Here is a 22,479-nt window from a genome sequence, read left to right as displayed (position 1 = left end):
CATTAGCCATCTGTTTCTGACAGTGATGACTACTTACAGCAACTTTGTATTCCCAGATCATCCTCCAGAAATCTATGAGGGTGTTAGCTAGCGGTCCCTGGGTGGCAATGTAGGCCTCTGGCCCATGCATACCCTGAAAATCAGAGGGAAAGACTTCAGATCAGGAAGCACCAAGTGCTACAGCAACAAGAATTTGACCTCCTCTGAGATAAACTTTAACTGGCAATGTTGCTACATATTTATGAGCTCACTTCATTCTACTATACCGATATGATTCAGACTACAGTGAAAACATGTTCCCTTTTCCTAAAAAAGAAGGAGTACATTTCACCACACTCATGAACTCATAGTCATGTATTTAATTCACAGTAATTAACTGTTGACCTTCTATTTTGGAGCTGGCAAAAAATACTAAAGATCCATAAAAATAAAACACCAACTTTAGCAAAAGTGAGTTATAACAAGTAATCATTCCTGTCAGATGTTAGATGGTCAGATGTCATCGAGGAGATGCTAAGTGTCCTTTGCTCAATTACAGAGGAATGCAAGTGAGAGGATTAACATGTTCCTAGTTCCTTGAAGTGGGACAGAAGACGATGACTCTGCTGCTTGTTAAATCCGCTATATACTTGACATCCAAGGAACTCTCTGCATTCGCATACATCCCAAAAGAGGTAACTAACCTGCCCTCCAATGCAACAACCATACCATCCCAAAAAAACCTAAGCATAAGCATAGCTGTCTGTTTTCTTGATGCAGCACATAAATATACCATAAAAAACACTCGCCTGTTGGGATTCTGCAGTAAAGAAACAAGAAAATTCAACTTTAAAGCATCCATCCATTTTCTAACCCCTTCTTCCAATCCAGGGTGGCAGGAGAGCCGGAGAGCCGGAGCCCATCCGGGCAAGGAGTAGGCACAAGGCAGGTTTGACCTGGATGGGACACCAGTCCACCGCAGGGCACACACAGACAACCACAGACATGCACACACTCACACCTAGGGCCGATTTTTCCAAAAGCAATTAATCTACCCTTATGTTTTTGGACTGTGGGAGAAAACCGGGGCACCTGGAGGAAACCCACGCGAATATGGGGAGAACATAAAAACTCCATGCAGACAACACCCCGGTCTGGAATTGGACCCAGGGTCCTAGTGCTGTGAGGCAGCAATGTCAACCACTGTGCCACCATGAACTCTAGAGCACGAGAGATGAAAACAGCCCGTGAAAGCAACACACTCTCTTCCTGTCAAATCACCGTCGCTAGGCTTTGAGCTACTTTAAGTTCACAGGAATCCCAGAAAAGCCTAAGAGTCAAAATGAAAACCACATTTTACCGAGGTCCAGTCTCTAGGGCTTCGAGGGGTTTAACGGTCTTTTGATTCACTTTTTACAGATTTTGATTTCAAACTGTCAAACCGACTGCAAGACCTAAAACCAACACGATTCTGCCTACGAATGCTTTCGTAGCAGGCACCTGCTCAAAGACAACACGTTGTCTCACGCTTCTTTATCCCCCCCTCAACTCAATCTAAAACATTGTGTGGAAGTCACTAAGCCCCCCATTCCACGAACAAAACAAAGACAGATAACAGAACGGATAGGGGACTGCACTGCAGCATGAAATATGAAAGACAGTGCTACATTGATAGGACTGCACCTTAATAAAATTTGCATTGATGTAATCCGTGTCCTGAGTGGAGGTTTTTAATGTTACTTTTACTCTGCTGTGGTCAACTGTGGGGAGAAAAAAAAAGAAAAGAAAACAATCATTAAACCGAAACAGATCACTCACGAAATAGAGAGCCCTTTATCTTTTTTTTTGGCTACAGGAAGCAGAAAGACAGGTGGCATTATTGAAATCTTATTGCAGAGAAACAGTTTTCACATTAGTCCGAGTGCTGGCAAGACCCAAACTGCAATGGCCTGAAGTTTCTTTTGAAGCTGTTGCCTAGAGAACTAGCCTCAAAGGATGCTCAAGTCTGAGCCACAGTCATACCCTCAAACACAACGTACTTGCCCTGGCAGTGTAATGAAAAGCCAGGCGTTTCCAACAGCCTCTCTTGAAAACCTGACCTGAAGAAGCTAAAGCATGTTCAACATCAAGGTTTCTTCGAAGTCAGGCAGTCTGCATGCTTCAGTAGCTCCCACCACGGGCCTTAAGAACATCTCAAACTCCTATTTGAAATCAGCAGGACTAAATCCGGGGAAGGGGTACTCACATGGCAGTATGTCTTTATATCTGTTCTTTTTGACATTTTCTTCTCTTTCTCCAACATTAGTGGGATAGATTTTTTCTGTTCTGTATTTGGTGGATAACCTCCGCAATTTCTGTGAAATTAAGAACAAAGAAATATTAAAACCAAACTGCACAATAAAGCGTTTTCCTTAAATTTAACCAGATGTAACACATGACAGACAATAATAACAGAACAGTCACTGCAGAGAAAACAGACCCTGGTGGAGCCCATTCATCACGAGTGAACAAACCGCTCTTTAAGCACAGAGCTAAAGGTCACAATTTTTTCTTTTTTACTTAAATGAACAAGATCAAATTTTAGTGGGATTCACTTCCCATTTTCAGCTATACTGGTAAAAAAAACCCCACTAAACTTAGTCTTTTTTGTGTCTGTACACCACAAACCGGAAATGGATGCAACTCTCAATGGTTTTCACTAATGTCAATACAGGAATAGTAAAACATTTAAAAAAAGCACAGTACACTGGTCGCTCGTACTGAACTATGAATGTTAGAGCTCATCAGCTTCTTCCTCAAGACAATCTCACAATATTTCTACACTTTCCGCCCCACACCGTATCCTTTCTCAGAGCTGACTGATGTGGGCGTTGTGCTCTCCAAGGCCTGTGCTACATTTATTCTTCTCTTCCTTTTGAAAAAAATACCAAGCAGATGTAAAAGACAAAAATGTTCTGCTGTGGTGAAGTCCACACTGCATTCAGGTAGATATACATGTATCGTGTAGCTGGTGTTTGAAGACCTTTAAGTATTATAATTCAATTTTTATTAAAATCTTAAGGCATGGATTCCTGAACTTTTCTAGCAAAAGGATCCATAAAATAGCCCCCTCCTCACCAGCTATTTTGTAGGCGTGGGGGGACGGACTTCATTACTCTCCAACACCCGCCAACGCTAGATGTTGACACGCATAGCTTGTTAACACACCTCAGCAAGTAACACAGGTTCACACCTGCCTCTCCCCCATGCTGTGAGACTCCAGGAACACGGGCTCATTTTGGGCTCCAACACCTAGTTTAAAGAGCCGATTGGCTTAAGGAAAGCTAGTGTTTAAAGAAAAAGAATAGTAATGTCATTGTGCTTTAGAGCTTTTTGCTTTTCTAAAGTTTTTTCAGATTTTTCACTCAAAGGTTTCATTGAATCAATGAATTCTAAAAATCTCAAAACTCACAGACCATCATTCAGCACTGCTATGGATAAGCTTCAGCAGCTCTCATAAAACATCACAAGATATAGCAAGAACCCTCATTTGTTCTGCCAGTGATTTAACAGCCTGAACAGTATATACTTCTGGCCAAGGGTCTGTGCTCAATGTATATATAGAAAATACAGAAAACCTTTAGCTGAACACTGAAAAACCATCGTACCCTTCTTTAAATAGGAATTCCTGGCACCAGCAGTTATGTCTTTACTTAGCATTTCATGACCAAATCAAACATCCTTGAATTATTAAATGGATTTAAAAAAGGATTTAAACAATGTTACATTTTTCTGCAACAGTAAAAATAAATAGGCTGGCTAGTGCTTTATGCATAGACAGATGCACTTACAAAATTGTATTTCACTCAGGCACTGAGTACTGTACTCAGGCACGTACATTAACCCTGCAGAGCACTGAGAGGAGTTTAATCACAATGGTGAGTTCACACTCATCAATCCACAGCTTAACCCTCACACTTTAAACAGGAAAAGGACTGTTACGTTGCAAAAAAAAAACGAATGCACCTTTTCATTGCCTCTATGGTTCAAAGCCATTATCTGACGAACAATTAAAAAGCCAATTTGAGCGATTCCATGTTTTGTTACACTGACCTAGCCAATTTCACTCAGTGGGGAAACGAGAAGGGGGAATAATTCATACTATGTATAGTCCTACGCTGTTTGCACTATGGAGATCTACTATAGCCTTGTACACCGAGAAGGTGAAAACTCAAGCTAATAAAATACCCAAGGCCCACAGAAGGAGTTAATGCACATTTTATAGGTACCAGACAAGTCCGTAATGGGCTGCATTTCGGTCTTTAAACACGGCCCCAAAAGAATCGAGCACAATAGGGGTCCTTTGCAGAGTGCGGGCTCTGCCTTGAATAGAGCAGGGAACTGTATTAGCGTTTCAATGGAGCCGGGGCTGTCCTGGCCAGCACTGAGGAGCTGAAATCATGCCTCAATACGCACAGCGCGTCCCACAGACTCGCACTGCTGCTGTACACCTCCTGAGGAGCAAGCTTAATCCCCCAGGTTCCTGCTCCGAGCTTTTTGTCGTCGTTTCATTCGCAGTATTTCTAAAGGACATCACCCTGCAGCTCTCTTGAAATGGATTAGAGAAAGAGAGAACTCAAAGGAGAGAATGTGTTAAAGATTCTAATGCGCGTTGAGATTCGAGTCTCCTGCTTCCATCTAGACCCTTTCATTTCTATAGCCACAGGGGAAAAAAACAGCCTAATGAACATACAGTATCACAGACTGGTGGTGGAAGTCTTCACCACATTCTATCTTATATACAGCGCTGCCAAGCTTACAAAAAATGACAAAATAACAGATGATTCAATTATTAGTAAGTTCTGTATGTTTTACTGTTCTGTATGTTTCTCTGTTCACCAAAGTTCAAGCAAGTAGGCATTTTTTCCATGACTCTTGCAGTTAAACAGGGTTTAACTTCCTTTGTTAAAAGATCAGATGCAAAAAAAGCACATTGCAAGAGGAATGCAAAAAAGCCCAGCAGAAATGGCCTGTCTGGGGTTCCAGGTTGGGTTTCTTCCCTGAACTGGAAATGGTCTCAGCCTCCAGGCTTCTGAGAGGATGTTAATGTCTCAGCAGATAGATTCTTTTTGTCTGTACTTACTCATGGTCCACTAACACCATTTCTTTTTAGTGCTCCTCTTATAAAAAAAAAAGTTGGAAGAGCTCGTAAGAGGCATTTCAGAATGCACGAGAAACAGACAACTGAATCAGGCCACCAGTGTGCAAACCCGCTCCGACTCAACTCGGTCTCCCACTGTGGAGGGGAGGGTGTGTGACACAGGAAATGAATGTGTTTCAGAGACTGTCTGTGTGGTAAGGGCTGTATAGAGGTTTTAGGACAGAAGTTCCTGTCAATGCTATCTATAATATTTTGTCCTTTGCAGAGAGTTTTGCGTAACTGTGGAAGGGCAGAGAGAAATCAAAGCTGTTCATCAGCAAATTGCAATACCACAGTATTCAGAGGCGCCATAACAAGAGAACGCCTGCAAGAGCTTGCTTACTGGGCTTCAAATTCACAATCTTTTCATGAACACTGGGGATCAAGAAAAACAAAACTAGCACTTCCTACTGATCAGTCGTGGTGGGTAACGGAGAAGAAATGCCATTAGCCCGTCAGGAATGCTAGACCTACAGCAGGAGGTTTCTTATTTCTCCAAGATGAAAGTGTTGAGAAAGCACTGCCCATCTGATTTTAGAAATACAGACAGCCAGCTACCATTTTTTGGAATATGGAGCTCTGCTGTACAGCTTGATACATTTCTCATTATTGGAGACCGTCAGTAGTTTAATGTCTTTAGAATGAAAAACAAAATGCAGCTACTCACAGACGTGAACCGAGACTATTCACACACTGCACCGTGCTGTCGGGTTTTCAGAAAGAACAAAATATAACCTAGCTGTACTTCCTTCTATAGGAAAGAAATCTCTAAATGAGTCTCTGTTTTGGACATTTTTTAAAACCGAAAAGTTGCATCAGCAAAAAGTGGAAAAAATTATTCCTGAGAGAAAGGATGAGCAAAAGTGTCTAAACAGTGCCCTAAAACCATTTTAACTTAAAAGGAGATATTTTAACAAAGATTTTCAGCAGAATTCTTGAGAAAGTTATACATTTCTCCTATACTTTGTCTACTGTCAATAATTTTCAATGAAACTTATTTAATTTTAGATCAAATGTACAAAGAAAAAAACAAATTAAATATACACACAGGTGAAAGAAGTTGCATTTTTAAAGGGACTGGATATAAGTCCATCAAAATATGGTATTAGAATCTCTGCACTCAGCTTCCTTCAGCTACTTAATCCTGTTTTTCATACACACAATTTGTTCAGGTGGATTATTTTGTGTTTTTCTGGGTCACTTGGTCACATTCTGCATTTGTTTTCAACCAGCTGTTTGCTATGCTAAACACTCCATTGCTATGGTAATCACCACACCAGTGCACTATCTCACTTAATTCTTTACATACTGTAACAAAAATTAAAAAAATATAATCAAACAGCAACCAACCAGAGTGGTTATGTAATTTCTAACAGGAAATAATTTATTACGGTACTTGTAAAGCAGATTTGTTCCCTGCTCAATTTGAAAAAAACAATTTCTGAATTTCTGAAACAATACAATACACTACAACTTCTTTGACAACAAAACTCTTATCAACAGAGGGAAATTAAGTTTGCGGATATCCAATCCTTGAAACAAATTTACTGTACCACTAGTATGACAGCTCTATCGCGCAGAGAACGGCATGTTCTCAAGGATCTCTGAAGCTTCACACTACCCTCCAACTCGCACAGCAAAAGTGTGTTTGGACAAACTGCGAGTAGTAAGAAGAAAACTGCTGAAAACCGAATTTAAGATCAATTAATATACACCATATACTGTACATCAATATATATGCACATATACACACACACATGCACACGCATTATAAAGATAACCAATAACACCAAGCAACCTCATTGGGACTTGGCACCAGCGGAGCCAAGTCTAGTTTAAGGACAAACCAAGATTTTGCTCAGAGCACCCTCATGGACATTGGCTAGTGTCACTCAGACAAGCAGAATGATAGGCTCATGGTTGAGTACAACAGACGAACCTGTGGGCTGGTCCAAGCGTGAGGATCTGGGCAGGAGTTTCAAGTCAGTACAGAGCTGCGCTCACAGGGATCAATGGCAACCTGTCCAGCGTCCCCTCTATGCTGCGTAATAACCTTTAAGGTCCCACACACAAAACGCTCAAGACCGTGCAAACAACTCAGGAAGTCGCATCTTCCCTTAACCATAGATGAGAGCAGTGCAGGGGGATTACAGGCCTGACATAGAGAGAAAGATAGGAAAAGGAGGAAGGAAAAAAAGACCACCACACACTTGCCATGGAGCATGTAGATCAGGGGTATCAAACTCATGGTAGGGCACATTGAATAGACTGTATAGCTACCAAAATATCAGGCACAACAACTGCACAGTTTATTTATTTGGAGTGTTGTGTATTTCTGGCATTTATTTCACAACACATTTCCCTTTGGAATGAAGCTAGCAGTCTTGTCAGATTAGCAGAATTTACACATTACCCTCTGAGTATGGGATGCTTTCTATTGTTATTAATTGTAATTTGAAGCATCACAGTTATGATTATTGTACACTACACAAACCAATGTTCTGCTGAAAAAGATAGGATAATCATTTTCAATAACTGGTGATAATACATAAGCAACAATATACCCATCACTCACTATACAAATGCTTGTTTTATAGGAGTTTCTGCTATAACAAATCATAAATTCTAATAGCCATTTTTTGCTGTACCAAGTCATTTTCTGTACACAAAAAAGGCACTTCCTTTTTTAGCAGGTTCCCTTGTGATCTTGCTTACTTAGCAATATTTATTGCTGAACATCCTCCTTATTTTTAACATGCCAGAAAAATGTGTTGCCAGTTTTTGAAGTGTTCCAAAAGAAAGAAAATAAGGAAAACATTTATTTAACTGTAAAACGTGAAGTGATAGAAAGGATTAAAAAGTTGTCGAACGCCACCTGCAGTGCTTTGAAGTTGAGCTGGACATATCTTCAATTCACAAAAATATTTCAACTTACCTACTGCACTAAATTAAATGGCATAATTATCACAAAATTCTACAGTCGTTATTTAGACAATTCAGAACTCTTAAGGCAACGACTGTTACAAGATGTGTTTTTCAAGACCTGAGGAATGACTAAATCTTTTTACAAGTAAAGTTTTATGGGAAGTTGTTTTTTTTATCTTATTTGTTATAGGTAATTTCACATTTCAAACAGTTTTTGAAGTACAGATCACCCACTTTACTAAACTGGGGGATGGGTGTATATCAGGTGGTAATTGCAGGATTGAAATGAGACTTTTACAGGATACGAGGTTAGTGATCCCCATAACCTGTAAACTCTGCCTGAGGGGCTGATAAGACTAACGCCCAGCACCTGTTGGAGAAATCAAGCACATTGGCTTTCCATTCACTTCTGCGATGAAATATCAAAGTCTCCACTACTCTTGAAACACTGAACATTTTTTTTCTTCAATAATCACAAGCCTTTATTACTGTTCAAAAATCTGCTAAGATCACGAAAATCCACTACGTACATCTCAAGTGAGACTCATGATGAATCAGTCACCGAGCCTGCGACAAAAGTTTGAGGAGGAGGTTAGAGGAAATGTGCACACAGGTCTCAAGATATCTTTTTTTTGTTTTTCACAACTGCAAAGACATGCCCCTGTCAAATGAGATCTGTGACACGATCAAACAGCGGCTCTGCCATTGAAAAGAGGGACTCGGGGACTATGTTTGCGGTGCAGACTGCTACAGTAACATCACCAAGTGTGTCTTCTTCGTGTGTGGGCTATGCAGACATGAAGAATGCACAGACCGAATCCCATATGGGCCAACAAAACCCACCCGGCAACCCCGACCCAGCCTGCAGACCTTTTGGTTTAACCGCCCTCGTCTAGACGTTTCAATGAGTGGCTTGCTTTTGACTTGGCGGCCCTGGATTTAAACATGCGGAAGAACGGCGCAAGCTGAAAATTGTTTACGAAACAAAAGGATAAGCTTCCACTTCGCCCACATTTGCCATCACTACACAGAGTTCACATTTGTGGTTAAGGAGAAAGAAAATGGGAGCACTTGGGACATTTGCTACATGGTTAAACATCAAAAAGGCCTGCAAACGTCGACAATCACTGGAAGAGTGACAAGGACAAATCCCAGAACTTTGCTCCCCTTCCCAGGAGTTTGAGAAGCTCCAGTGCTGCCTCCTCATGGGCAACACGGGGAGGTATGAGGGAACCTGCCCTCTTGTCGTGGAACTGCGCCCGGAGCAGGCTGCTCCTTCCTTGGTTTTCTGACGCATGGCTCATTGTTGAATGGACTTGCTTTGTTCTGTGGGCCTGGAGATGACGAATAACAGGAAAGCCAGGAAGGAGCAGCCACCTGCGTCTCGAAAGAGGCCAGGGTCTAGCAGGTCTTTGCAGTAAAAAAAAGAATAATTAGAAGATGCTTGTGTAACTTTTAGTAATTTACTGGTGCACCCCTGAGAAGACTTACACTCGGGTAAAGAGAGGAAAACCTCTGCCATTGCTCTTAATTGATGTCATAAGCCTGTATATTTGGATGTCATTTGTGTTATACGAGACAAGTGTTTTTGCAAAGTAGTGTTCAGTCATTCGTGGTTCTAAATTAATGATATTGCTTGGATGGACCTCCTATCTTATGTAAAATTTGATATGATCTGTTGTTTGGAAAAAAATCATTCTAAATGTGCCTTTTGCAGGGAGACAAACATCTCTTGTTGGTGACTTTTTTTAAACTAAAAAGGGGCAACAACCGTGGTAAAAAAATAACCATTGTGCCATGTGTGGAAATCTGTGCTAATACACTGTTCTAATACACTGCAATGTACTAAACACCCATTCATGGTAATGCTAGACAGTGATAGGGGCTGTACTCAGATTATAAAAACTCCTTGTAAAAGGTTTAAGGCAGAGCATTACAAGAAGATGTACTTTGTATGTAGAAAAAACAGCCTTTTTGTAACAAATTAAAACTCATTTCAAATCTTCACTGAACTGGATTGTCACTTCTTGGATCCTCCTATACATGTCTGGCTCTGTGGGGTGAAACCTTGAAATCTTCATCTTTCCTAAATCAGTGCTCCACAAGATTAGAAAGGAAACCAAATGCACACACTAGGAACTAAAAGAAATCAGGGAAACTGACTTGAATTCCCTAATGTTTGCTAATTCGTGTAGAAACAAGACCTTTAAACATCTTTTCAGCCCATATTGACATTATTTATCGTGTAATTTGCCTGCTTAATGAAAGTCTTGTGTGGCAGGAGGCAGCATCAGTATTATTAATATTTTCAAGCAATCAATACAAATCATTTGAGTCATCCTCTTACCTTTCTAAATAAGATGGACACTTTTTTGATGCCCTGATCTTGTGCATCAAATCTTTTAAAATGAAAGCAAGTAATGACTTTTCAGCTGGTTCCAGCAAAGTGTATTTTTGTGACGTTCATTAATCTGAAACGTAAGTTGTTCCACTCACTGTTATTTACCACTGTTAAATTGACTCTCCAAATAAAACCCAAGTGCTAAAAACACAGCGTATTTTTAAATTTGATGTGCACCGCATGTGAAAGAGAATGGGATTTTTGCTTCAATAAAACCTTACACAATAAAGGTGTGATTGCCATTGTGATGCAGTCTCTCTGCAAGAACTCTTTACTCATCACAGAAAGTAAATGTACACTCCGTATATTTCAGACATGCACATCATTATAAATATCAGCTGTAAAATCATATAAAACCCATATCTACCACAACATTTTTCCAATAAGTCTCCAAAATTTATTATAACAGCTCGACATGGAAAATACTACCAATAAATGTTCTGCCTTGCTTTTGTAACAGATTGCCCAATTTAGCTGTGACAGCACTGTTCTGCACAAAGCCTATCTTTGACATCTACATCCCCTCAGTAATACAATATAACGTACACCCCCCAAACCATAATAAACCAGACAAAAATAGACCTATTTCACATTTTTCATATCTCATACCTTGTTACTGAAATTCATAGGGCAGGAGTTTACATTACACCCCGATCTGGAGTTTACTGGCACCAGTTTTGGGGACCTCTTCCCCCTCCAGAAGACTTTAAAACCTTTCAATAGATGTAGCACCTTGTTAACAGGCCAGCTTCCTAATACTAAGAACCGTAGCCTGAATCTTTCACTTCAGTTACATCATCCGGGCTTGTTTTCTTACATTTACGTGTTGATATGATTGTTGAACCCCATTTTCAACACTCACCTTACTGAAACAATGCATGTTTTTTTTCCTCTTTAATGCTGATTTTTTATTTTATTTTAACCGGAGCTCATCTTGGGACAAGATCATCCAAAACCAGCCTTCTGAGGGAATCTTGCACTAGTAGGTAATTTTGTCAACTACCTTACCCTTTCGCACATCTTCCCTCACATTAAATAACATAAATAAGCACTTATTTCTTTTTAAACGCACAAAATAAGTCAAGTTTTGCTTCTGCTTCTCTTCTGTTTACTGGCCTCTCACTTCATTCTCCCTAACGGTTGTCTGGAAGGGGTTTCCATGGAAACTGAGCAAGGATTACAGGACAAGCATTAAGTGGCAGCGATAGCTGGACCAGTTTTCAGAGGAGCAACAGACATGTGTCAAGGGCAGCAGGAACAGGTCAGCACAGTAGCTCTGCAAACATACATTCACTGTCGACTTCAACCCAACTGCCTGCCGACGCCACGAGAGAACAAAGCAGGAGATAAAAGCCTGTCACCAAACTTTATAATGAACCACATCTGAAAACTTTTCAAGAGCAAAAATGTTGTTTCTTTGAGAACTGGAAAGAAGCGATGTCACCACTAACAAGCAGTACAACAAGCCTAAACTGACGGGGTTTTTTTTAAACTAAAATTTCTTTTCACTCAAATTACTAAAGAACAAATGAGTTGAGGGAGAACAGAGGGGAAAAAAATCATTTCTAGTGATGGGACGTACCGCCTGCCGCCTCCCCCCCAATCTCACCACCATGTTTAGAAATGGTTGAAAACCCACGGGAGCGGAGGGTGTCTTGTCGGCGTCTCTCCAGCCTGCCGACGTGCTGCTGAAGGCTGTGGTTAGGCTTGGCACACAGTGGCAGAGGGGCTCAGTGGCACGCGGATCAGACGGTTAAAGATGCTGAACCAAACTGGAGACGAGTCGGGGCAGAACCTCAGCCAGTCAGCTCAACATGGCTCTCACGGCTACAGTCTTACAAGCTGGGGTGGCCCGGTGTCTCATGAGTTTTCCGATTAAGAGTAGAGATAAGCGCGAATTTATGAGTAAGAGCTTTAACAGCACATTCTCATTACTCATGGTTTACACATTCTAGAGGGATTAAAGGTTAACATCTCATTTATTACTCATCCACGTGAATAGTAAAATAATTACTTCTGTGTTAGTTGTTAGAGTATTTACATGGTTATATAAAAATATCTTCAGTATATTCAAAATATTGATAAGCAAAAATGGACTCTAGGAACCTCCTGTTGTGCAGTGAAGATTCCATAAATAAAACTTAGGCTTTAGATACTTGTGGATGTTGCATTATATGAATCTTTTTAGAAGGTGGAAGCTGTGAACTATTTTTCGACAAATGGAATGTTCTTTTGTTAATTATCTGTCTTTACCCAAAGGGTAGTCATTTGGCCCACTTTGTAGTTAGTAGTTAATTGGCCCCATCAGGCTGATTCTTGAAACCATTCAGGGTAACAGTCTCAACAATATGGCTGGATAATTTGTTTCAGACTGCCACTACCCTGTGGGTAAAGAAATGCCTCCCGTTCCCAGTCTTTATGCCTCCTACTGTACTTGTGCCCTCTTGTTCGTGTTATACGGTTTATTCAACCGCAACATTTGTGTAGGAAAATTAGACTGTCCGGGCTGAGCAAGGCCTACAGACTCCTGTTAGAGCAGTTCACTGGCGAGACGGCTGCTGGAATGACCACATCACTCACCCCCAGCCTCCAGAGAGCACACCCCCTTCACCTTGGGGACGAGACTAGCCCATAAGAAATCCTGTAAGTGAATTCCGATGAACATGCTGGTCTTCACTGCGGAATTCCAAGATAATTTGGCTTTTCATTTAAAAAAAAATAATTAAATGACTCAACAGTGGGGGAAAAAAAAACGAACGGAGAACACGGAAGCTCAGCCTTGCAAGTCGAAGCCATAGTAGGGAAAAAACAAAACAAAATGCATTTTCTCACAAACCTAGGAACACCTTTCCTTCTTTTTCTAAGTCTCCTAGTCTCTCGAGGAGAAGCTGAACTACAACATCTCCCCTCTTTTGCAGTCTCTCTTTGCTGTGAATAAATTAAAAACACCCCTCAGGAAAAGCACCTTCACGTGGCCCACTCGTTCCTAACGCCTTGGCGCACTGCGAAGCGGAGGCCCCGCTGAGCGGACTGAGGAGTGGAAGCTGGATGAAGAAATGGCATGAAGAGCCACGCTGCCCTGAGCCTGACAGACAGCGGGAGAGGCGCAGTGAAAGCGGATATCTGTAATTACGAGCACCATCCCAGAGAATACAGATCAAAGACCTCATTTTGAATCGATAACAGCACTGGATCCTTATCTAATACCAACAACCACCCTTGAAGGCTGCTTGTACTACTGGCCTGTTTGTTCTGCTGCTGCAGCTGATACGGAAATGCATCTTGACACAAGGGAAATGGCTGAGGCCTTTTCGGTCGCGTCAGGCCTAAAAGCAGGGGACTCATCTGCTTGCAGCGCTCATCATGCCAAAGATTCTTCTCCGAAACGGAGTTGGTGCGTGTCCTGTATTTTAAGTCAACTACTACTCTTTGAAACAGCGATGGGTGCATTCCAGATACTGCAGCCCTCCTCTCGCCCAGCTCCTCTCTCCCCGTTGACAGAGTCCTGCCCGTCCCACCGCCTACTCACAGACCACAGTACAAGACTACTCGTTCAACCACACTGCCTTTCTCAGCAAGCACTCCAGCCCCCTCAACAGTTACACTGAGGTGAAGGGAAAACATTTTCAACAAAAAAAAAACACGTTGAACGCTGCAAATGCCATTTTTGATTACAACTCACGCTACAAAAAAGGAAACTCTCAATGCTTTCTGACAGGATACACAGGCCGGAGTTGTTTTTAGAGAGATCTGTAGCGTAAGTCATTTGACAAAGCAATATGAAATATCTGGGACCCACCCAAGTTCTCACTGCAGACTGGTGTATTTGTGCAAGGCAAACAGACTCCCATCACCTCTACTGAGGCAGCGTGTCATCGTTGATAGCAAGTGATTCAGAGTGACCAACTTTAGAAAATAAAATCAAGGTGTATAATCAGAGTGATATCAGCTCGTTCAGCAGCCAGCTCTGTGCTATCAGTGGCAACCAATGACCAGTGAAGAACTATAGAATTTTGAGTATATTGCAAAAACCGTGGAATGTAAATCCAGGAGAATTATGCCCTGAGGATTTCAACAAACTAGTATGATCTTAGAATATTGCGTTTAGTCTTGGTAAACATACCACTATAAAATCTGAATTAATTAGGACACTGTTTCAAAAAGACTGGTTTATCATAAGTGTTCTGCAAGCTAAATAACAGAAGCAAGAGGGCACAGACCAAATGTATACAGGTTTAAGAGGACAACACAAATTCCAGGGGACCAACAATGAGTGTCCAACCTAAATCTCCAAATGCAGAAATAAGCCCAAGCGGTTTACAGTCCGAGATCAGAAAGGTAGTTTTAAAATGCTAGGAAATTTCATTTTGCCAGAAAAGCTAGAGGAATTAAATCTCTTCACTCTACAACAAAAGAGAATGAGAGGAGATTTGATCCACATGTATAAGATATTAAGGAACACTGACAGGATGAACCCAAGGGGCTTTTTCACAAACAGCAATGGAAAAAACAAACACAGGATCACAACAGGAAACGAAATAGGAATTAAGTTAGGCCTGAGACTAGGAAACACTACTTTACCCAAAACATTGTGGGTGTCAGGAGCAGCATTCCCACCAGTAAAGACTGTGATGGTAATAGATATGTGGACTGGTCAGTTCGCTGCCCAGTTCAGTCTTCAGCAGCATTTCTTCAAGAGATCTTTGCCATTTTATTTTGCTTTATTGAAAATGTTTTTATAAAAGCCAAAAACGAAAGTGCAAATTCACCGCAGAACTAAAGACAAAATTCCCGTGTTTTCAATGTGGTATAGACGAATGGGAAGCTGAGTGCTAGGTATGTAGATCCGATACTTACGTTTTGGTGGCAAACCACAGGGTGATTGATCTACAGACTCGCATGGACTCAGACAAGCTCAGGAAACAGTTCAAGGAGGGAGCTCATCAGCAAAATCGACCGCTTACTTTGTAAAACCAGGTAGCAGATCAGAGGATGCTGTTACTGCAGCAGGGAATGTGTGTGTATTTCACAGTTGGGCATTACAACAACTTCAGGTCAATGAATTGCACATCTGTCTTCTTGAGGAAGACATTCCCCGATTCTGAGGTGGCACAAAATGTTCAACCCCAGACTGAGGCGACTGTTCACTCTATACTTCTACACTGCTCTGCTGCCGTTTTGACAACTTGTGACGAAAATGACACAGCTCACGGCAGAGTTGCTACAGACAGAAGCACTCATTTGTCAGTGAAAATAACCCAGTATCTGTTCAGTATTTCAACTGGAAAAATGGCAGTTAGCAAAATTGATCGAGGTCCAGAATTTACTTAAGGAGACCCACTGAGACTATTGGTCATTACATAAACTGTTAAAAATGAGAAAAGTACGAAATGTAACAGCTGCAGAAGACCAGACAGAATGGATTTAGTAGTTGCTGCTGGAAAATGATTTTTACTACCATTATGAATGAATCCCACAAGAATAACATCAGGCTTGATTTAAAAAAATGTTTATCCTTTTCCTAGATAAAGATCTAGGGGTATTAACTGATAATTACAAATTCTGTATTAGTTGACTTCCATGAAGTTTCTCCAAAAGCCGCCTGCAGCCGAGGTCAAGCATTGAACTGGGCGTTGTGTTCGCTCTCTCTGGTAAGAAAACTTAGTGCAACACGTACATACAAAGTCAACAAACTAAAACAAGACAAACAAATACCAATGTACAGTACAAGTGCACTTACATTTAATTCACAATGATGTATTACTTAAATTACTTGATTTTTTTTACTCCGACTAAAAGTCTCGCCAACAATCAGCCCATCACATTAACCCACATTTACCTGTTAATGTTGCTGTGACTCCAAGGACTTCTTAATCAAACTCCCGACTCCCGAGCAGCAGCAGTATGGAAACGTCCAATTATAAGACGGCACTAGCCAAATGCAGTTCCTCTCAACTAGAAAGCTGCAAACCATTATATATATGGCAGCTGCATTAACTAACTTGGAACAATATTTAATTGCTGTGTTTCGGTCTGGGCACTAATGGATTTCTGCCTTCTGGTGTTTCTTTTGTATAAAGAAAAGAGAACACATTCAAATTTTCTTGTCAAAACTCGTAAGTTGTTCTTGGTTTCTTTTCTCAGCTTCTGAATTACTAAATCCAGAAGCAAAACAAGAAACATTTGTTCCCTCCATATTGAAACTCATTTTAATATAGCACAGGAGGTAGAATCTTCATTTCTCATGCTCCACAGATCAGTTATAACAACTTCCACCCTGGTCCTCTTTGAAACATGCCAAATTTCACCCAGACAAGAGCGTCAGAGAGATGATAAGAGCCTGAAATGAGCTGGCTGGCTGTAGTATTATGATACTTATAAATATGGAGCCCAACTACAAGAGTCACACAATTCCCTCTAGGCACCTGGTACTGACATGGCATGGTTTTAGATTAGATAAGCGATTCAATTTAGGAAGAGAATGGAACACTTCAGATTTAGCTTCTTCTTCTGGGAGAACGCAATTGTTAAAAACAAGGTCCATTTCATTACCGGAAAGACAGTAGTCGACATAATGTGCCCTTGAATTGACAGCACTCTCCCCAGGCCACCCTCAAGCAGTCACTGCAAAACCCTCTCACCGAAGTACCTGACCAAACAGCGGACTGTGGACAGGCAGGGTGGTGTAAAAGTGCAGTGGGACCTTTCTTCAAGGATCTGCCAGTTACTATAGAGCCACACAAGTTGGAACGGCCAGTTTTTATAATGCTTGGATTCCTGACTACAACTCTCACACCGGCTTAGGGACAGAGTCAAACGTCGAGCGAGCCTGTATCTTGGTCCATCTCTCACCAGCATCACTGCAGGCCGGCAGGTACCCAGCATGCCACAGGAGTCTGTGTGTGCGGGAAGCGGAGAGCCCTGGCCAAAATCGAGTCTACGCCGGCTCAGAAACGACACATTTGCGTAGCCTTTTGTCCTTGCGGCTGAAACTTTACACTTCTCTCATCTCCTACGTGTAACTTGTTCCTTGGCCTGCTGCTGAAATAACATGACCTCCTCAGCCTCTTTGCCATTTGCTTCCTGTCAACGCCATAACACGAATGCTGAGAAACTGTATAAACAAACATTCAACAAGTACACAATTAAGGAAATGTATTTAATAAACCTCCGGGCAGTAATAAAATAAACACTCGCTGTGCACCAATGGCAGATGAAATGACATTCCAGGCTAGATTTTTTTTGGGAGGTACAAAGGATTGCCGAGATCACAGAGTTTTGTGCTTCTCACTTGAACAGTTTTCCATCGCGTCCCATCTATGAAGTCACAGGATGCGAGACCTTATCAATGTTTATGAACGACCTCATCCACAGGTCAAGCTCTTGAGCCAGGAGGGGTGACCGCTAAAGGAAAGTAGTAGCAATCGGGTGTCGCGGCCATTGTGATGCAATTTTGGAATTATATGATGGACCAAATAATTACGTAACTCTCATTTTACAGTTATTCATGTTTTTACGCTCTTCTCAACTTGCTCAGACAGAAAAAAAACTTGCCGTCAAGCCCAACAAAAGGAGCAGGACGCAGAGTCCAGCGCTCTGCAGGAAGCCAGTGTCGACCGCAGCGATGGGAGTGAACCAGGAGAGGCTAACGCACAACAGGCGCCTACGAAACACAGCAGGCGCTGAATAGCCTGAGCCTTACTCCAGCGACGCACGCCTCTGTGTGCGTTTGTCAATGGCGCCAAAACGTTTTTCCAATTCCATCTCAAGACATCTACACACCTGCTACCAGAAACAAAGTGGAAACATTAATTTTAGAAGGTGCTGTGAGAACAATTAAATACAACTTCAGTTTATTGAGTAATCGTTTCCATAAATTTTTTTTCATTTAAAAACACAAAAAAGGCACCTCCCAGCTGTATACTAGATGATAATATGAACAACCTGTAATGGCTTGTTTGTTTTACCCTGTGGTGTATCTCCATCTTAATAGAAAGTGGTTACTTAGTCAAAACAAACATTTTTTTACATTTTGAATTTTACTTCAATTTAACAATGAAGGTTATGTATCATTCTAAAGAAAGTGAGTTTTTCCCCCCTTAACTTTTACTTTAGAATTCATATTTTCCTGCAGCCACCTCCCACTGAAGACTTCAAATTGTTGTGGGCTCAACGTTTGACGGAACTTTAATAGTACATTACTAATTAACAGAGCATAAATGGAATATTTCAATCTTAGTAACAAAAGCAAATGAAATGTAATCGGAATGCACTTTCGGAATTGTGTAGCATGTTTAGAGCTGCTGACTCACAGCTCTTGGATCCTGAAACAGGTTTGGGCTGTGGAATTCAGTCTGGAGTTTGCATGTTCCCCTGTGCCGGCCCAGGTGTTCTCCAGGAATACCAGTTTCCTGTTTCCTTCCAAGGACATGCGGGCTAAGATAACTGGTATCTCCATACACTATTGTCCCCATGTTTTTGCGACGGCCCTGGCACTTGGTTGTACCCCCAGGGTGCAGTCCCTTCTTCCAGCCTACGATTCCGATATAGGCTCCAGGCTGCCATGGCCCTTCCCAGGAAAACACAGCATTCCAAAACAGGTGAACGGACAGGGATCATGGAGCACAATCAGCAGGTATGTGCACACGACTAACTACATGAAATCCCTGAGTTAGAATGCAATACGTGAATGCATGTAATAATGAAAGTACTCAAATTCCTGAAAAACTGATATTAAAATACTCAAATAACACTAATTATTATTAACCATTTCCAATTAATCAACTTTCTGCCATCATGGTGCTCCTGAATTCTATTCCCTTTCTCTGTTCCCAGCACAACATCTATAGTCAAATATCTCGGTTTCAAAGCAAATCTGAACTTTGTTAGCAGAGACTAATTTTCTGCACACAAGCATAGAAGCTGCCAAAGAAAAAAAACCTTCCCAGTAGAGAATGGAGACAGAGTGCCATACTGTACATCAAAAGGTCAGAGCCCTGAAGAGATTTTGAAATCCTATGCTAAATCAATACAATTCTCCAAAGGTCACCCTTCTCTGTCGAGGATTTGTTACATGAGAGAAAAATAGACCAAAAACACATACTGCACTTCAGTCCCGTTTCCCAGTAGTGCTCTGCAGTCCTAATAACATTATCAGCTTTCTCTTCTGATCAAAGTCACTCATGACTGCAGAATCATATCTGATTACGATGACTAACAAGCATGTCAGAAATAAGGCAGATACCCCTCTGGAAAAAAAAAAGACTGAACTGATGAAAAGTGGGGAGTATCCTCACTGGTCAAAATATTAGGGACCACCAGCTAAATGAATGGCCTCGGTATACCTGATATCTACCGATACTGTATTTATGCTTCATCTTATCCTCACATTCAACTTGACTGGGCATGTGTACGTACAGCAACGCAGAGGATAGATTTTTCCTTGCTGCAGTGCACAATGGGACACAGCTGTTGTAAATATAACTAAAGAGCTCAGCACAGAAACCTTTTAGAGTGTCTGAAAACAGAGAGGACACAGGTGCCCTAGTAATTGTCATCTTACTCACAAATCACACAAACAGCAATACTAGAATTTTCACAAAGCCCATTTTACAATTTTAACTGAGTGTTTTTCTTCTTTACTGCAAAGTCCAAATCCTTTCTGTTCGCAAATCAAAACAATAATTGTTATACAATGAAAACCTATCAATTTTGGAACTAAAGCTAGATCCAACTTGACGAGCATGTCACATTGCACAACGATAAACTAGGGGAATGTGAGGTTCTTGTAGTTCAACATTTAGTACATCCAATGTTTAGCTAAACACAAAAAAACAGAATGAAACAAGCCTATATTGTACTATGGCAAGCTAGAGCCACAGTAAGCCATAAATGACAGGTATTATGATAGACATCCCTTTCTCTGATATCTGAGAATGTTCTGGAAGGTTAGGTTATCTGGAACTTCTAGAACACTCACATACACCCCTGTTTTCCTACGTTCCGTACTGCATCTCTCCCTCTTCATCACATCTTTGTGAAGAGTGCTCTGAATAACTTGAATAAGTAATGGGACATGATTTGTGTTCATTATTACAATATTCCTATCCACAGAGAGAAAATGGTGCAGTGCTGGATTTATTTTCTGCCATGTTCTTTTATTTAGCACATTTATGTTGAGCTGCACAATGTATTGGGTATACCCATGGTTTATACTGCATATGGCATAGAGGAGCTTTTTATCTGCATTTTTTTGTTATCTGTAGACAGTTCAGGAACTGTAAGGAGGGCTGGATGTGTTCAAAACTTACAATCATGCTTAATTGAGTCACTTCCACGTTTATTAGCACATCAAAAAGTGCAAGATCCCACTGGTCTGCACTCTAGAAAGACCAAGATTTGAGCAGCTTTTTCATTAATTTTGGTAATTACTAAAATAAAGAGATGAGAAACATACATGCCACATACCCATCAGCTTTGGACAGTGTGCCCAGCCTTGCTGCTAGGTATTATGAAACAAACAAGGAGTGTCGTAAGAAACTTTCTCATGGACACCATCACCGTTCAGTTTGAGCTCATCAGCCTGAATCTGGATAAAACCCTTTTCTGCACTGTTGACTTTAACCCCACAGTTTAAGCTGTCATCATCACTATCGGACCCCATTAAAAACACTTCTTCCATGTCCGGGATTTTGGGAGAGGTTTCGCCACATCCACTTCTCTTCTCAGATCCTGGATGTCGACCACTGGATCAACTGCAGCGCAACTCCGAACTTACTGCAGCCCGTCACCCAATCCTAACCCCTTACATCATTTGTTATCCCAGGAAGAAAAAAAGTCTATTATTCAGGATGAGTAGCTCAGAGTACAGCTGCAGGTGCACAGGAAAGCAGACACTTCATCCGTTTTCTCTTTCTTTCTTCAGTACCATTGTCAGGAACAGCTAAGTTCAAGCTTCCATACCCTGATCAAACCTAGGACTCCACTTGCTACACAGAGCACTAGGACACTGGCCGTCTTGTTTAGCTCCCCTACAGGAGGGCTCAACTGTATTACCACAGGAACGTACTGTAACCATTTCCTTTTTTAATTCCTAGCTTGAAATTGCATCGATGGCATTATGTTGAGAGAGGAGTCTGGTTAATGATACCTTTTTTCCCCCCCGACGTGGCAATTTTAAGAGAACAGCTTGAAATTCAGAAATGAGAGAAAGACATAATTCATAAGATTTCATTTGAACAGAAAAATACATGATAGGATGGGAACCAATATGTGCTGTGAAGTGTGAACACATAAGACATGTCAGCTTCACCTTGGGCCTGTATATGTACACAGGTAGGTGTTCAGCATAATGAAAAACTCTGCAAGTACACACTTAGAACTGTACAGTAACCGGAAATATTTCGAGAGATCCACCTAAATGGCTACACGAGTTCCCTGAAATCATCCGAGGCAGAGTGAGAACAGCAGCCCACACGATGTTAGGGTGTGATGAAACCGTTACAGAACAAACCACTGGAATCCTGCGGAGAGCAGTCAGTCAAGGGATGAAAATACAGAACAAGGGAGTGACCAAGGAAATACATCAGCACACCACAACTCTTCGAAAGACGGCGTCTATTTAAAGCCTTAAATAACACGGTCGACAAGACTGCACCAGTGTGAAGAAGGAAAACACCACCAAAACACAGCGGACCGTTTTAAAGACTTTAAAAAGTCCCCGCACCCTCTTGCATTGCTTAAATTGTTCTCAGGGTACACGTCAAAATGTCTAGGCTACAAAAGTGAAAGCCTGGCATGACGCAGTGCATGGAGGGCGAAGAACGTTCCCTGAAATTCACGATATGTGCAACTTATCTGCGTCCATGACTTCACTGGATCCCAAAACCGATGACATCACTCACTGATGTGATGGCCGCATCACCATACATTATGAAATTTGATAAGGTTACCCACTGAAACGGTTTGTCTTGCTACGCGGTGTATTTTGCGAGAG

General features: G+C 41.3%; 1 protein-coding gene across 3 annotated transcripts in view; it reads right to left on the bottom strand.

The window, feature by feature from the left end:
- ptpn12 (protein tyrosine phosphatase non-receptor type 12) overlaps positions 1-22,479 on the bottom strand; it is a 62,685-nt gene that overhangs the window by 26,573 nt on the left and 13,633 nt on the right. For all 3 annotated transcript variants that reach the window (XM_088644976.1, XM_088644978.1, XM_088644977.1), the window contains exons 2-4: positions 2,225-2,333; positions 1,663-1,739; positions 38-133 (exon numbers count right to left, since the gene is read on the bottom strand). In XM_088644976.1, the coding sequence (XP_088501102.1) occupies positions 38-133; positions 1,663-1,739; positions 2,225-2,333 (282 nt within the window). The remainder of the gene's footprint in view (positions 1-37; positions 134-1,662; positions 1,740-2,224; positions 2,334-22,479) is intronic.

The sequence above is a fragment of the Lepisosteus platostomus genome, chromosome 9 (assembly GCF_059453375.1).
Source record: "Lepisosteus platostomus isolate fLepPlt1 chromosome 9, fLepPlt1.hap1, whole genome shotgun sequence".
Classification (NCBI taxonomy): domain Eukaryota; kingdom Metazoa; phylum Chordata; class Actinopteri; order Semionotiformes; family Lepisosteidae; genus Lepisosteus; species Lepisosteus platostomus.
Note: the sequence above shows the minus strand (reverse complement) of the source record. Positions and strands in the feature narration are given on the sequence as shown.